The 17,650-nt window shown below is 44.6% G+C and overlaps 1 protein-coding gene across 2 annotated transcripts in view; it reads left to right on the top strand.

Moving 5' to 3' along the window:
• Nucleotides 1–17,650, top strand: part of GOLGB1 (golgin B1) — a 104,985-nt gene that overhangs the window by 29,950 nt on the left and 57,385 nt on the right. For both annotated transcript variants that reach the window (XM_077838146.1, XM_077838139.1), the window contains exons 11-14: nucleotides 4,658–4,731; nucleotides 8,870–8,954; nucleotides 10,156–10,229; nucleotides 12,367–17,600. In XM_077838146.1, coding sequence (XP_077694272.1) covers nucleotides 4,658–4,731; nucleotides 8,870–8,954; nucleotides 10,156–10,229; nucleotides 12,367–17,600 — 5,467 coding nt within the window. The remainder of the gene's footprint in view (nucleotides 1–4,657; nucleotides 4,732–8,869; nucleotides 8,955–10,155; nucleotides 10,230–12,366; nucleotides 17,601–17,650) is intronic.

Below are 17,650 nucleotides of genomic sequence, written 5' to 3'. Positions count from 1 at the left end.
AGCATAAGCTTTCGTGAGCTACAGCTCACTTCATCGGATGCATACTGTGGAAACTGCAGAAGACATTATATACACAGAGACCATGAAACAATACCTCCTCCCACCCCATGCTCCTGCTGGTAATAGCTTATCTAAAGTGATCGCTCTCCTTACAATGTGTATGAAATTCAAGGTGGGCCATTTCCAGCACAAATCCAGGTTTTCTCACCCCCCCCACCCCCCCAAAAAAACAAAAAAACAAAACACACACACAAACTCACTCTCCTGCTGGTAATAGCTCATCCAAACTGACCACTCTCCTTACAATGTGTATGATAATCAAGTCACTTACTACAGGACAGGCCTAACAAAGAAAATAACAGAAAATAACAGAACGCCACTAACCGTCACCTTCAGCCCCCAACTAAAACCCGTCCAACGCATTAAGGATCTACAACCTATCCTGAAGGATGACCCAACACTCTCACAAATCTTGGGAGACAGGCCAGTCCTTGCCTACAGACAGCCCCCCAACCTGAAGCAAATACTCACCAACAACCACATACCACACAACAGAACCACTAACCCAGGAACTTATCCTTGCAACAAAGCCCGTTGCCAATTGTGCCCACATATCTATTCAGGAGACACCATCACAGGGCCTAATAGCATCAGCCACACTATCAGAGGCTCGTTCACCTGCACATCCACCAATGTGATATATGCCATCATGTGCCAGCAATGCCCCTCTGCCATGTACATTGGTCAAACTGGACAGTCTCTACGTAAAAGAATAAATGGACACAAATTAGATGTCAAGAATTATAACATTCATAAACCAGTCGGAGAACACTTCAATCTCTCTGGTGACGCAATTACAGACATGAAGGTCGCTATCTTAAAACAAAAAAACTTCAAATCCAGACTCCAACGAGAAACTGCTGAATTGGAATTCATTTGCAAATTGGATACTATTAATTTAGGCTTAAATAGAGACTGGGAGTGGCTAAGTCATTATGCAAGGTAGCCTATTTCCCCTTGTTTTTTCCTACCCCCCCCCCCCCCCCAGACGTTCTGGTTAAACTTGGATTTATGCTGGAAATGGCCCACCTTGATTATCATACACATTGTAAGGAGAGTGGTCAGTTTGGATGAGCTATTACCAGCAGGAGAGTGAGTTTGTGTGTGGGGCGGGGGGGGGGGGGTGAGAAGACCTGGATTTGTGCTGGAAATGGCCCAACTTGATTATCATACACATGTAAGGAGAGTGATCACTTTAGATAAGCTATTACCAGCAGGAGCGTGGGGTGGGAGGAGGTATTGTTTCATGGTCTCTGTGTATATAATGTCTTCTGCAGTTTCCACAGTATGCGTCCGATGAAGTGAGCTGTAGCTCACGAAAGCTTATGCTCAAATAAATTGGTTAGTCTCTAAGGTGCCACAAGTACTCCTTTTCTTTTTGCAAATACAGACTAACACGGCTGTTACTCTGAAACATTTCTTGAATGGTGACTCTTCTTAGATGCTCCTGGAGTACAGCATCAAACTCAGCCATCAGCTCCACAGTTTTAAGGAAGTTTCCATTGTTTGGCACATACAGCTGATCTGAAGTGCCACGCAGGGCTAGGTTTTGGGTAGCAAGCATTCTCACAGTGGCAATGAGCCTTTTCAGAACATTTTGCCAGTAAAGAGACTCTGATGCAATCTTCTCTTGATGCTGATCTATGGCGACCTTTAATCTTAGTCTCACTTCAAGCTCTTTCCACCTATGGAATTCTGTCTGGTGATTTGCTGCCTTCTCATGGCATGCCAGATTTTTTTGAGTCCTTTGTTCCTGTAGAACCCAGTGTGGCTGGAACATTAGACTGGAAGAGGTTTGCAACAAAAACAGTATGCAGCATTCTGGGTTTTTGAGTACATACTCCATGGCCTCTCCACTTTGTCACCATTGGGGATTTCACGCCAGTAACGTGTTGGATGGAAACTTCTATTTTCATTGTCTTTGGGGAATGTGAAGTTTTTCACTTACTGTGGCCTATGCCGTACAAGGAAGTCCCTCAGGCCACTGCTCAAATGGATCCACAGTCCTGGATCATCTAGATTTAAGGAACTAAACTCAGCAGCAGCTGTTTCTTGCACCTCCACCGCACTCTTCTCTGATCTACACTTTTCTTCAGGAATGTGCATGGTTACATCCATTTGAGATGGAGATATGGATGCTGAAGTAGCTGCCAGGTCACCTGCACTCTGACTAACTGGAAGATCAGGCATCTCCTCACCACTCACATCCTCTCTGGGGCCGGAAGGCTCTCTGTGAACATTTGTGTCTATGTATCTCAGGAGAGCTCCTTCCTGCTTAGATAGAAAAGCTTCCTTTGCTTTCTTTCCTTTTCTGAATGCTGCCCCAGAGGGGCGTTTTCTTTTCACTCATGACTGCTGTGCTGCCAGCTATAGTGACTTTCAACGCTCAACTGAAGGGGACAAATAAACAGGCTGGTAGCAGAGCCTGAGTGAGGAAGATAGCAGCGTCTTAAGGGCCTAACTGGCTCCTACTACTTCAGTTGACTGCCTGTTCTCCTCAAGTGGGTTCAAGGAAGCAGCAGGAAACAGGAAGCTCCCTGAGCAGCTGGTGTTAATCAGTCCAGGCTCCTGTGTGTGCTAGAGAGGTACATAAGAGGCTGCTCCTCCTCTCTCTCTCCCTGTAGTTCCTGCTGCTTTCTGTTATTCCCTCTCACCTTTTCTCCTACCTGCCTGTTATGGCTCTTGTGCCTTCCTTCCTCCAGCACAGCACTCCACCCTCTCTGTGTATCTAGAGCAGAGAGAATACATATGCACCAGCAGCAGAGACAATTTTCTACACTCTGGGTCCTAGTGACACCCACCCCCTGCACCCCCGGTCTGGCACCTGAGGCAGCCACCTCAGTTTGCATCATAGTAAGGCCAGCACTGATGAGAACCATGAGGTATAGATGCCAAAGATTATGAAATGTCTGTTCATCTTCATTCTGTATACAGATTACAAAATATGTAACATTTTCTTGATCCACTAAGTGGCAAAAAGGGTATGGCTGTCTGTCCCTGGCAGAGTTCAGTCTGAGATGAATCCAGTGAAAATGAATCATCAGCCTGAAAAGCAGACCAGCTACAGTCCAGCCAGTGTGATATAGAGATGTCACAAATCTCAGAGGGAGTAGTTCATCAGGGCTTTCTCAAAATCCATGTTAGGTGTTACTTAACCTCTGATGTCAACTGTAAATATAACAAACAGACAAAAAGACAAATGAACAACTGCTATCTCACTACATTAATTCAATATTAAGGTTGTACATTTGGAGCCAGGAAGTGCAGAAATTAAGGTTCCCACAACAGTGTTAACCTGGTCCTATGTCTGGTTCTGTATGTGTGTTTTTATATATAAAAAATGTAAAAAAAAATTTTTTTATGTATCATAATAGAAAATTGTGTTTAACCAGGAAAAAAGGCTCAGTTTTTTGCAATGTGCCGAAGTTAGTGTTGCTGGAGGTGGTGGGGGGGAGAGAACCTTGCATAAATTGCATCTTAACTGTACTTCTATACTGCAAAAAGGCTGAGGCAACATCTCTAATAGAATTGACTCTTAATAAAACGAAAAACTCCTACTGGCAAGACACCAGCATGAAAATGACCAGGTTACGTGTCTAGCTCTTTTATGCAGGCATAGCTCTAGGAGAATATATTAGAGGTAAAGGTAATAGCTCACCTTACCTAATCACTCTCGTTACAGTGTGTATAGTAACACCCCTTGTTTCATGTTCTCTGTGTATATAAATCTCCCCACTGTATTTTCCACGGCATGCATCCGATGAAGTGAGCTGTAGCTCACGAAAGCTTATGCTCAAATAAATTTTGTTAGTCTCTAAGGTGCCACAAGTACTTCTTTTATTAGAGGATACATATTTAAAAATCAGTCATGATAAAATCTGGACAATAACTTGTCACAAACACTACTAGATCCAGATGGAAATTCCTTGCCTGCAATAATGAATCAAGAAAGTAAATTCTATATTCATTAAAATCATTACCTACAAATACAGTAGATCAGCACTTTTAACCCGGTTTCTGTTTCTGTCTAGGTTTTTGTAATGTGTCCATCACCATAGTATCTAGGTGCCAGTTTACAGAAAGTTACTGAGCCAAATTGAGTTTACTTTCTTCCAACATCTTCACTTTTAAATTAAGGCCCTTGCATTTTGAACCCTATTCCAGTTTATTATATTAAATAATTTATTAGAATAACCCTTCTAATAGTTTTTCATTTCACTTTATCAAAATGAAATGTGAAGAGTTCTGTTAGAATGATTGTGGGTTTTTTTTCCTCACAGCAAACATTTTTAAGCCTACCAGCTCTACTGATTGCCCTTTACTTTCCCTCTCCAGGCCAATCATAGCTTTATTCTGAAAGGTGCCCAAAGTAGTGCTCTGTCCTGGTGACATGACTCTGCCAGGGCAATCCTAACCTTTCTCTGAAGAGTGCTTGAACTAATGCTCCGTCCTGGGGTGACTCCGTATCTCCTCCTCCACTTGCATGTTGTGGACAGCCCTGGACCCTGCTCTCTGGAAAGTATGAGAGTGCTTCCCTCACTCAGGGAAAAGAGAGTTTTCTCTGAAGGTTAATGCCACTTGTTTGTGAACATTTCAGAGACCCTGTGCTCTCAACATACCCTCCTGGAGGCTCAGCATGAAGCTGTGATGAGCATGGAAGATTCAAACCAGGTAATGACCAAGCAGCCAGACTGAACTAAACCTAAAATAGGTTGAGGACATGACCTTAAACTGCTTCCCATAAGCTGTTGAGTCTTCTTCTAACAATCCTCTTTGCTAGGTTATTATTAGGTGGATTAATGTGGAAATGGCCTCTAAATACAGCTTGTAGTTGGCTGGAAAGCAAACCCCATCCCTGTTTACTAGTTATGTGGGATTTCTGAGCCCCCTTCATCCATTGTCAAACCTCCCCAGTCCACACAACTGCTCCCTGTTCAGCCACATTTCCGTTCTGTAGTGTTCTGTGTCCAGTTGATATCCAGTTGATATAGGTCCTAGGGAGCACCACTCTAAAGGTTTAACTTTGTGTTACAGGTTAACATTTCAGCCCCATGCACTCCCATTGCCTTATAAGGGATGTCTCATAGAAGAGAAAACAGTGATCCTTTGTCAAGTAGCAGCAGGGGATTAGTAGAATATTTTTGTCCCTGTCCCTTAGAGCAGGGAGATGGAACCTTTGCACAGTCCATTCGATGGTGAACAGCTCATGGTACAATGATCTTACAAACAACCTGTAGATGAGGGCAAGAATAGTAGGGGACCACCTGTTGCCTCACTCCATGCTGGATAGACTAGCTGATAGGGGGGGTCTCTGCCCCCAAATACCTGTATTAAGAATTTAGCTGAAAGCAAGGTTGGGGCTCTTTCCAAAGCGCCATCCTCCATTCCAACCAGTTAGCAGGGGTGAAGTCGTGATGGTGTAATATCACCGCCCACCCAGCACACATGTCTCCTGTTGGCTTGGAAGAGTGAGTGGCTTGTGGCATGGGGTTCACAGCCTCTAGGCTATCAGGTTATTCCTCTGGTTGTGTGTTTGTTTTAGATGACTGTTCACGTTTTGCCTAACTCTTTATTAGTCATTGATTTAAAAGCAAGGGGGAGTTTGTCCCATTTCAGGATGTACCAAAGCCACTTTATTTGGTTCTTTTTACTACTAATAGTCACCCTGCACAAGAAGCTACAGATTAGATGGGGCCCAGTGCTGGGAGTGGGGAGGGCCATTGCCATTTTAGCATCTTTTATCAAGTCTTTATTTTAGACTGAGATTTGTATGAATATGAATCCAACGCAGGGGAGGACTGGACTCATGTCCAGATCTAATCTGAATTGGACAGCCATCTTTCCGGTTTGCATAAATATTGGTGACGTTGCCACTCATAAAGGGCAAAAGCAGTCTTGCACTTCGGGTTGGAGATCGTGCCTAATGGAGCAGTCTGTGATGCTGAATGACTCCCCTGTGGCCTGTACTGCTACTGTATGGTCTATACATGATGGTAACAGACATCAGTTTTGTTCCCAAAGCTTTTTGGTGCGTCTGCGTTGCTTTTGAGAGTGATTGTTGAGAGATTTGCTTAGGGCTACTGCTGCTATAAAATACACAGCTACATATTTCTCTACCTCCCTGCTCTGATAGGAAGCTGTAATACTTAATTGACTGGTATTGCTGGGCTTAAATTTAACTTCAGCCTCATTTCTGCTTTGCTAGGTTTGTTTGAATACGAAGTGTGCTGTTTCCTTATGCCCCCTGATTTTTATTATTTTTGTTGAGGGGGCACTTTTCCTACCCTAGGTTTGCTGATGTGCCTCAGTTCTGAGCCACGGACCCTTGCTATTCTGGTCTTGGTTTGCTTCTGCACAAATTACCAGTATGGCCAAATGTCTGTGGTGGTTTGTGATGTTGGCCAGTGTGTACTCGGAATTAAGATCTGAGACTTAAGATCACAGAATTCTTTTTAAGTCTGTATCAATCCACATGTGAACTTTCTTTTTTTTTTTTTTTCTTTTAAGAGATCAAAGGACTAGTGCACTGAGTCTTACAAAACTAGATCCCTGTCTGGATGTCACCAAGAGATCAGCTAATTTCCTGGGTTTTAGTAGGAGGCTCTGTGGAGGAAGAAGAGTCTCTTTCCCCTCTGTGGGCAGCACATTCTACTCTTTCTTTCCACAATATGCTCCACCTTCTGCACTTCTCAGGTTCTATCACCTCAGACTAAAAAGCAGCAGAAGATAAGTGGCATAAAGCAGCAAGAATTGCCAGTGACAGAGTTTCTGGAGAGTGTGGGTTTGTCATGCTGTCTGAAGTGGCTCTCAATCTTTATTTCGTGCTCCCATGCTTTGTCATTGCATTCAGACCATTTCTGCTGTAGCAGCATCTGAGGCATGGGGAGGCTGAGTCCCAGCCTTCTGGTCAAAGTCCATGAGCAAAGCTCCTAGTTCCTTATTTGAGGTTTTCTTTCCAAAGGATAAACCCCTTTCTTTACATAATTGTTTAAGGTCTTTCAGGTCAAGATGCTCATGTGATTGTGGTTCACCCATTGTGGCTAATCTTTAACTCTTAAAACTCTCAATATCAAATTTAGACTTTAAATAGCGTGGGTTCTAATTGTTAAGCCAGTTGGCCTGTGGCATGTGAATCCTGTTTGACTACACCAGTTGTCATGCTGTCTGAAGTGCTTCACAACTGAGAGTGCCAATTCAGTCAGATTGTCAGAAAGCAGGGCAGACACCCCAAACTGGTGGTATATCCTATAATTAGATTTCACCAAGCCAGTAACAAATGTGCACTGCTGGATCGCTGTATTAGTCTTACCATGGGGCCACAAACAGTCCCCTTAGGCTTTCCAGCCTGCCTTGCCACCCAGACAAATTGGACTTTGTGATAATGGTCTCTTATACCAAATTTCACATCACATTAGGTTATTCCCAACCCCAAAGAGTCAGTCACTTACCCCAGGTCAATGAATAGTCTTGATTTCACACCAAAAACAATGCTGGAAGCTGATTTCTCTAGTAAACGAGCTAAAGTTTTATTAGTAAGAAAAGAAATTAGAGTTAGTGAGAGGTTAAAGCAGGTAAAATACATTAACAGGTGAGTCAGTTGGTAAGTCCAAATTGATGATGGAGGTGTAGTGATCTGCTAGTTTTCCAAAAGTTCCTCGGGGTTGCCCAGGATAATTTTGGGGATCTCTGTCTTCTTGTTCAGTAGGCCACCCTGTTAGAATCCAAAACAGTTCAGAGATACAGGATCAATCCTTGGATCCATTCTTATAGCCGCTTTCTATGGAAAGTGATCTGGCAAGTGTTTTTATCACAACATGGACTCTTCTTTTGTTGATTAAATGTAAACAGAGTCTGTGAACTTCCATTGTCAAACACAACAACCCATGCTCTGCAGTTAGCAATCTTTTACATTTCCAAGACTCCAGTCTTGTGTGATGGGTAAACGTAATGTAAACACAATGTGATAGCCCGAAACAATCTTTTGTTATTTTTCAATAAGATGTAAATGTACTGGATGTGTAAACTTTACACTAACACACACTTCAATCTAGGGTTATTTAATTACTGGGTATACATAATGTAATACGATAGTAACCGACAGGTTATAGGTAAGTGAAGACAATAACATTAACATTTCTTCTGTTTGCCAGAAGCTGGGAATGGGCAACAGGGGATGGATCACTTGATATTACCTGTTCTGTTCATTCGCTCTGGGGCACCTGGCATTGGCCACTGCTGGAAAACAGGATACTGAACTAGATAGACCTTTGGTGTGCCCCAGTATGACTGTTCTTATGTTCTTTGATATGCACACACAAGTGAATTGCTCGATGTATACCAGGACACTTAACATTTCTTTGATATTCACCCACAAGTGAATTAATCTATGCCTTTGATCCGAGTTGGCCTGTTAACGTGACCGGATGCTCTGCCTCCTGGGAAAGGCCCTCATCTGGTGTGTTGAAGGAAGATGATGGAAGGATAGGAAAGTGGAGTTGCTCCTTTTTGGAGAGGAGAAGGAGGAATGTGCGGGTCACATATAGGGTCACATATAGGGTGTGGTGGGGGAGGTGCTTAGGATGTTGATATTTCTTGGTGCCCTAAAGGTTAACTTGATAGATCACTGAGATCTGCATTCAGGCTTTTATCTAGTACCTTAAAAATTTTTTTGTATCTCCATTAGGCAGCAGATATAGGTCTTAAAGTAGCAGGATTCAGAGTGGTCAGACAGTGTGCCAGGCACCTAAAACAGCTGAGTTCAACGGTGATGATTAAAGCTCTGAACCAACCAATCTTTGTTTTCCAATAGACTGACAGCACTGGAACTGATTCCAAGTTATTGGACTTGCTGACTCAAGAAGGACCATCCTGCTCTGGATACTGCTCACCTGATGGTAACCTCACAGAATTGGAGAAGTTAGGGAGACTGCACAGCTGGGGAGAGGCTATGAGGCTTCATGGAAGGGTCTGAAGTGATTCAGGGAGAGGGACTTTGAGGTCAGGTTCTGAAGCTGTGCAGAAAGAGGAAGGTTCTGATACTATACATGGGGAGACAGGGAGTAAATCTGAGGTGGCACAGTGGGGAGGAAGATTTTTATATTGGGTTGTGAGGTGGCATCTGAGATAAGAAGGAGAGAGAAGGGTTGGTAGGGTCAGAGTCTGAGGTAGTATACAGGAAAGGTGCGAGGCAGTGTTGTCCAGTGATAGGACACTGGGCTGGGAGTCAGGAGATCTTCATTCTGTTCCTTGCTCTGTCACTAGCCTGCTGCGTGACTGTGGGCAAGTCACTTCCCCTCTTTGTGCCTCTGTTTTCCCTCTTTTGTCCATCTTGTCTAGTAAGATTCTTACATACAAATAAAACAATGTTAAAAATGTTATTTAGGTTGCAAAGTCAAGCTCTTGAAATTTAGGAAATAACAGATTTAGTTTTTCTTAAATCTGTCCACTTGCGTGTCCTGCACTGAATGAGGCAGGCATCGTTTGGAAAAAATAGCATGTGATCATGTAAGTAAAGACTGTATCATAATGCATATGCAAAGGGGGGCAGAATGAAAGTGCATGGGAAACCATAAATCTGGCATTTCCTAACATTTGAGAGCTTGACTTGCCACCGCAGTGTTCTTTTAACATAATTTTTTGTTTTTAATTTCCTAGGGTGGTTTTTTTTTTTTATTTTTTAAAGCAAGAGGTAAAAACTAATTCTGTTATGTGCTACTGCTTGAACTTCAGGACTAACTATGTTAGCTGGCAGCAAGAGAAGGCTGTTGTTGCAGAGAGGGGAATGGACTTGCTGGATCCTGGTGGGGGAGCCTGCCCTGGTTCCCCTTCTCTTCCCCCTTTCTCCAATTCACTCCATCCCCATGAGTTAAGGAAGGTCCTGCACAATGTGGTGCCCCAGTCAAAGGGATAGGCTGCTAGGTCTGGAGGGTGAGGGGAGCCTGCCCTAGGGCACCACGGTCTGTCTCTCTTCTCCCCTCACTTCCTGAGGACTTGAGGAAGCTCCAGCCCCATGTGTCTGGATCTCTTTCCATCTGCTCACTGGCTTACTGTGGATCTGGATTTTCTGCTGGTGACATGCATGTATTTTGTCACTAGGTCATTCAGCAACACTAGTGAATAATGAACCACAATCTCCTCAGCCATCTGAAGATACCATGGTTCTAACCCAGGTATGACCTTGGCAATATAGGTTCTGTCACAAAGTTAGACAAGTCTATAGTCTAGATAATGTCCAGTCTAGTTTGAAAAGGCTCAAATTCTAGAGCTTCCATAATTGCAGAACCTGATGGTGCTATTATGGTGCTGAGCAAGGCTCTATATACAGTACTACGCCTCACTTAGTCTTCCCGGTTAACGTTGTTTCGTTGTTACGTTGCTGATCAATTAGGGAACATGTTTGTTTAAAGTTGTGCAATGCTCCACTCTTACGTTGTTTGGCTGCCTGCTTTCTGCACAGCTGGCAGCCTCCCTACGCACCCCAGCCCTCGCAGCGCCTCCCATCTGCCGGCAGACCCCGCGGATCAGCACCTTCCCCCTCCCTCCCCTGCCTCCTGCCCACAGCAATCAGCTGGCTTGTGGTGTTTAGAAGGGAGGGGAGTGAAGGGGGAGGAGCGAGGACACAGCATGCGAAGTAAGGAGGGAGGAGGTGCGGGGGAGAAGAGGCAGGTCAAGGATGGGGGCTTGGGGGAAGGCGGGGAGTAGGCAGGCTGAGGGTTGAACTGCCCCCGCCCCTGGTACTTGCAGAGTAGGGGAAGCTGCTACTGCTGCGCAACGTGCTTCTCCTAGCCAACAGCACCTTCAGCCTCCTTGCCTGCCTCATCTCCAGTGCCAGTGGGCTGTGCCTATGTAGGGTAAGCCAGGGGCACCTCCTCCGTTTAAAACTTATACCTGTATTAAATTGCTTGTTTAAATGTGTATAATGCCTTTTGTCTGGCAAAATTTTTTTCCCCTGGAACTTAACCCCCCCATTTTACATTAATTCTTATGGGGAAATTGGATTCGCTTAACTTAGTTTTACTTAGTCGCATTTTTCAGGAACGTAACTACAACGTTAAGTGAGGAGTTACTGTATTTAGCTCTCTTTAATCATTCCTTGTTAATCAGTCCCTTCCTCCAGCTTGACAGCGGCACAGCCCTTGCAACACCAGAACATTAATGTTATGGGGAGTTAAAGCATAAATGCGACGGGGCGGGGGGGGGAACGGGGACGGGACAGAGACGGGGACTTCCACCCTTTGCTCTGAGGAGGATTCATTGCCCCCCATCTCCAGAAGAGAGCGAGACCACAAGGAATGCTACTTGAATAAGAGCAAATACCTTGGTCCAGATGTCCTATCTAGCCCTCTGATCCTGGCATCAGACACAAAATAGGGAACAAGCCTCTTGTTTAGAGCCCTATAAAACAGGGGTTTGGTCCCCATTGAGCCTGTCTGGCTTACAGCCCAGCAACAAGTGACAGAGGGTCCTAAAATGGTTAAGGATTTGATGCTGTGTGTGAACAAGACCTCCCACAGGAGTCTGGTTACATTTCTGGTCTGAAATTTCTGTCGTGCTGAGCTTACCCTTCTTTCCACACCCAATCCCAATGTGGCAATTCCTTGATGCCTGCACTGAAGAGGTGAGCCTGGGTGTGCTGACCTTCTCTCTGCACTGGCAGGGAAAGAATGAACCCTTTTGCCCTTGGGATGGCAGCAGCTGCTTGTAATCACTGTAAAAGACCATTAGGAAGGGTCGTGTAACTGGTCAAATAATCAAGGCAGGAAATAGAAAGTAGGTTCCTCTCATGTCGTAGGGTTAAACCAGAGGCCAGGAAAGACCTGGTGTAGATCTCCCCCAAAACTCTGTTTGAAGTGATACCAGGAGAGCTCCCTACCCAGAGGGATCTGGGACAGGAGCCCAGGAAGGTACTGGTTGAAGAGGCCTACTGGGAGACCTGGGAGAGGCACAGGAAGAGGAGGACACTTCAGAGTCTCTCTCTGCAGGGATCTAGAGAAACTACGGGCACCTAAAAACTGGCAGGGAGCTGAGAGCCAATCCCTGAAGCTCCGACATGGGTAATTGGGAAGGATATAAAAGGACCTGAAGAGGACTGCCATAAAGGTCCTTGCATACTTTTATGTTCCAGTAAACAGTCCAAGAAACGGGAACCTTTGCTGCAACATGTAAAGTGTGTACACTTTGCTGGTACCATAAAGTGGGAAAATGAGGCAGAGGCATCCAGATGCAGGGTCAGAGTAAGTCAACCCTCTCATGGGGTTCAAGAGAATTGTGGTTTATTTGAGACTAGCTCTTTTTTTCTTGTTCTAGCCCAGTACAGATGAAACCCCAAGAAGCAGCTGTGGGCAGTCTGCTGAAGAAAGTGGCCCAGCTGGCATTCTGGAGTATCTTTCTGCAGAGAAACATAAAGAGCTGTCAGTCTTGTTGCTGGAATTGAGGGAAGCTCAAGAGGAGATAATATTTCTGAAGGGACAGCTCCTGGACCCAGGAAACCAAACACCTGCAATGAACTTGGCAGAGGAAGAAATAAACCTAATGGGAGGAAGACTCCAGCCAAGATTCCTTGAGGGAGAAGGACAAAAGACCTCATCTATCCAGAGTGAATTGAGCAGCTGCTCGCTGACAGTGGAGGAAGTGCAGAAAACCTCTGTGCTTCAGGAAGAGACAAACAGCTTCCCAGGAGTACCCCTGGAGCACATCACCCACAGTGGAGGGGAAATGGAGGCAGTGCAAGGGCTTACAGGAGCGCTCTCTGCAGCAACTACAGAGCTTGATCTTTCTCAGCCTCAGGAGCTGACACAGTTGCAGATAAAAATTATGGAGCTGCAAACAAGTCTGCAGAAATCCGAGGAATTGTATAAGAAAGACTCAGACGAGAAAGTGGCAGAAATAAACAGGCTAACCCAGCTGGCTGAGGAATGCAGGAAAAATGCAGAGAACTCTAACAGTGCATTGCATGTTCTGACTGAAGAGAGAGATCAGCTCCTGTCTCAGATGAAGGAGCTTTGTACCATAACAGAGCTAAAGGAGCAAGTGAAGAAACTTGAGGGAAATCTAATGGATTCAGAAAAGCAGAGGCTATCTGACTATGAAAGCAGAACTGTACAGCACAGTCTACTGAAAGAACAAATCCAGAGCCTGAAAAATGAATATAAATCCAAAGAGATAAAAATTGAAGCTTTGCAAAAGGACCTGGATGAGGCACAGCTTCAGCTTTCGAAACAGGATGCTCTAGCAAAAAGTCTGAGAAACCAGCTCCAGAAGACGGAGTGTGAAGTGCTTGATCTGCAAGAACATCTGAGGAAGAACGCAGTCAAGATAGAGGAGCTTACCCAAGGCATTGTCTCAAAGGAGCTTGACACAGCAAGGCTAGAACAGGTTCTTGCTGAACAGACTGGGGATAATGAGAACCTCCAGCAAACTTTACTGGAGAGGGATCAGCAGGTGACGGAAATCAGCATCACAATGTCTGAGAAAATAGTTCAGCTGAATGAAGAGAAATTTGCTCTGGGGAGTGAGCTAAAGAGCCTTAAAGAGCAGATGAGCCTATTGCTGAAAACTGAGGAGATAAGAGACCAGCACATGGGACAAACAGGAGAAGTAGAAGACTTGTGTCTGAAATGCAAGGGGTCTGAGCAGCAGAGTGAGATGGTGGCAGCAGTGTGTAAGGAGAGAGAGGTGCTAGGAAGTGAACTGGAGCGTCTCAAAAAAGAAAATGAGCAAGTGAAGCGGAAGCTGCAGGCAGCTCTCATCAACAGGAAGGAACTTCTGAAGAAGGTCAACAAGCTAGAGAATGAGCTGGTGCAAGTGAGAGGGACATTTGGGGCAGAAGCTCAGAAAGCTGAAGTGGAAGAAACTACAGCAAGTGGCCTAAATGCAGAGGGAGCCGTGACTCCTGAAAGCCAAGCCAGGGAGATGTCTCTCATGCAGTTGCTTTCTGAAAGGGAAGCTGAGCTGCAGAGTATCCAGAAGGAATTGTTGGAGAAAGAAGCAGCTGAAGCACAGTTGCAGGCTCTGATTGAGGAGATGAAGAAAAGTTTGCAGGATAAGACCAACCTAATTGATTCAAAGAAGGCTGAAATTATGGAAAGCCAGTCAGCCATCCAGAAACTTATCACAGCCAATAAGCACTTGGAAGGTTCTGACCCAGCTGCTTCTAAAGAGGATGAGGTGGACAGTCCAGCTGCTGCAGGGTTTGAAGAACACCATAAGTCTGCCCTGAAAGAGAGAATATCAGCACTTGAACAAGAAAAAGAGCAACTTCAAAAGAAGCTTCAGGAAGCACTGACTTCCCGTAAGGACACTATAAAGAAGGCCCAAGAAAAAGATCGACACCACAGAGAACAGCTGAAACAGCAGAAGGATGATTACAATCTCCTACAAGAAGAGTTTGGTAAGCAAAGCAAAGAGAAGGAAAGCATACAAGATCAGCTCAGGCAACTCCAAGCACAGAGTGAGTGTACAGAGAGCCGTTCTCTGCCAGCCATCCATTTCCAAAGGTCAGCTGAGTCTGTACTTGATGTAACACAACAGCTTGTAGGAAACGTACAGCATTCTGGCTGGAGCCAAGGCTGGATTGAGTCTTCATGCTTGGAAGTAGAAAATACTAAGACAAATAACCTCTTACAGGAGACGGATGTTTCTGTAGAAGAGTTTAAGGCAGAGCTCAAGAATCTGCAGACCAAGAAAGATGAACTAGAATTCAAAGTCAGTCAGTTGGAAAGTGATCTTGCTTGCAAATCAGAAGCAGTCATTCAGCTACAAGAGCACATAGCACAATTGCTCTCCGAGATGGAGGATCTGAAGAGCACCTGTCACCAGGTGGAAGCCCATGCAGCAAGTCTTCAGGCAGAACTGGAAAAAAGTAAAGCAGAGATTTCCAGACAGGACAATCTGAAGGCACTTAAACAAGAAGTAGAGGAGCTAAAAAATCTCATGAGCAAAAAGGATGAAGAAATTGAACTCTTAAAATTGCAGCTAAGAGAGAAAAGCAAAGCTCTTACTCGTGTACAGAAAGATTTCCTGGAAAAAGAAGACTTGATCAAGACTCTGCACAGTCAATTGGAAAAACAAACTAGTATGCATGAGGAACAAAGCAAGCGACTGAAAGCTGAGCTTCTTGAAGTCCAGCAGAGACCAGATGAGGGGGCTGAAGAAGCCAAATATAAGAGCCAAATGCAGAGAAAGCTGCAGGCTGCACTCATCTCTAGAAAAGAGGCGCTTAAAGAGAGTAAGACTCTAAAAGAGGAGCTGGCTACTGCCAAAATGACTATAGAAAATCTCTCTCTGAGGTTGGCAGATATGGAGAGCCAGGTTTGTGATTGGGATAGGCAAAAAGATGCCTTATTAGAAAAATTAGTAGGTGTCACTGAAGAGAGAGAGAAACTCATTGCAGAAGTTGACAAAGCTTTAATGGAAAATCAGAACCTTGATAGCTCTTGTGAAAGCCTGAAGCTGGCTCTAGAGGGGATCACTCAAGAGAAGGAGAAGCTACAGAAGGAGATTGAATCCTTGAAATGTTCGCAGGCTGCTGAGAGTTCTGAGTGGCAAGAGAAATATAAGGAGCTGCAGAAAGAATATGAAACCCTCTTGCAGTCCTATGAGAATGTAAGTAATGAGGCTGAGCGAATTCATCGTGTTCTGGAAACTATCAGGCAGGAAAAGCAAGACATTTTCAGCAAGTTGAAAGGTGCTGAGGCTAAGAAAAGAGAAGTAGATAAGCAGCTGCAGGAGGCTGAGCAGGAGATGGAGGGAATGAAAGAAAAAATGAGGAAGTTTGCAAAATCCAAACAACAAAAGATCCTGGAACTGGAGGAAGAGAACGAACGCCTGAGAGCAGAGTTGCACCCTACAGAGAGTGACCTAAACAGGGATGGAGATATGGCTCTCTTGACAAGCACTAGTCTTAGAGAGGCACTAGAGAGCTCTAGGAGGGACTGCCAATCTCTTTCCATTCAACTTGAAGCATTAATGGCTGAAAAGGGTTCTCTTAGTCAAGAAGTTCAAGTCTTAAAGCACCAATTACAGTGCACAGAATCCAAGCTGAAGGAAAACCTAGAGGCATCAGTGAAGCATGATGTCCAAAAAACTATAGTGGAAGGAGCAAATCAAGCCATTCTCACAGCAGCATTACCTCTAGAAGTGGCTGACAATCAAGTGGATTTAGGGCCCTGTGCAAAGTCTCCAGAGCCTCTTAGAGCAGGCATTGTAACTGATGCAGAAGAGAAATTAAATGAAGATAGCAGCTCACATGATGAAATTAATACTTACTTACAGCAAATAGCTCAGCTCACAGAGCGAATCACAGAACTGGAGGAGAATAGAATGGCTGCAGAAGAACAAGTAGGCAGCATCTGCAGGAGTGCTGAAACCTTAGGAGAGGAGAAAAAGGCCTTAGAGAGCCAAGTGGCAGCAAAAGTCCATGAACTGAACACCCTTCAGGAAACAGTAGCCAAGAGGGAACTAACTAACAGACAAATCGAAGAGCAACTTGTCAGAATGACAAAGCTGAAGGAAATGCTGGAGGCAGAGAAGGATGACTTGGAGGAAAGGCTCATGAATCAGCTAGCAGAACTTAATGGAAGTATTGGAAACTATCAACAAGACATGGCTGACCTCCAAACCAAAAATGAGCAACTGAAATCTGAGCTCCAGAGCTTGCAAAGAGTGGTAAGTGAGCTGGAGAAGGAGAAGTGGCAGCTAGTGAGAGAGAAAACTGAGGCAGAGGCAGACACACAGAAGGAATATGCAGAAAAACTAAAATGTGCTCGGAAGGGAGATGGCAGCAGAACTCATGCAAAAGAGCTTCAGGAGCTGCTGAAACAGAAACAGCAGGAGGTGAAGCAGTTGCAGAAGGACTGTATTAAAAGCCAGGAGAAGATCAGTAGTCTAGAGAGAACTGTTAAAGCTCTGCAGTTTGTTCAAAGTGAGTCTCAAAAGGAACTTACAACAGCCAAAGAGAACTTAGCCAAAGCATGTGAAGACACCAAGAAAGCACAAGCAGAGCTGGCTTCCTGCAGAATATTACTGGATGATACTCAGAGCGAGACAGCAAGGGTTCTAGCAGAGAGTCTCAAAGTGAAAGAGGAGCTGCAGGCAAACAAAGAGCATGTTAAAATTCAAATGAAGAGAAAGGATGAAGATTTTGAGAGAAGACTGGAACAAGAAAAAGACAAGCACTCAAAGGAGATAAATAACATGGAGGAAAAGCTGGCATCTTTGCAGAGAGAGAGAGATTATATGGAAGGGACTGTCAGAGACATTCAAGATTCCTTGTACAGAAAGGACCAAGAAGCTAAGCAGCTCCAAGGCAGCCTTAACAAAACCCTGGCCCAGCTTGCAGCCTTCACCAGGAGCATGACTTCCCTCCAGGATGATAGGGATCGAGTGATAGATGAGTCCAAAAAATGGGAGAAGAAGTTCACTGAGGCTATTCAAAAGAAGGAAGAGGAGATCCATGCTAGAGAGGAGACCTGCACTGTTCTAAAGGATCAGATGAGGCAGATGTCCATGCATATAGAGGAGCTACACATTCATGTATCCAGGTAAAGAGAAGATGAAAGTGAGTGGTGGTTACTTTGGTGTTATGGTCTTT

The sequence above is a fragment of the Eretmochelys imbricata genome, chromosome 1 (assembly GCF_965152235.1).
Source record: "Eretmochelys imbricata isolate rEreImb1 chromosome 1, rEreImb1.hap1, whole genome shotgun sequence".
NCBI lineage: Eukaryota > Metazoa > Chordata > Testudines > Cheloniidae > Eretmochelys > Eretmochelys imbricata.
The sequence above is the reverse complement of the archived record's forward strand: the minus strand, read 5'-3'. Positions and strand labels throughout refer to the sequence as shown.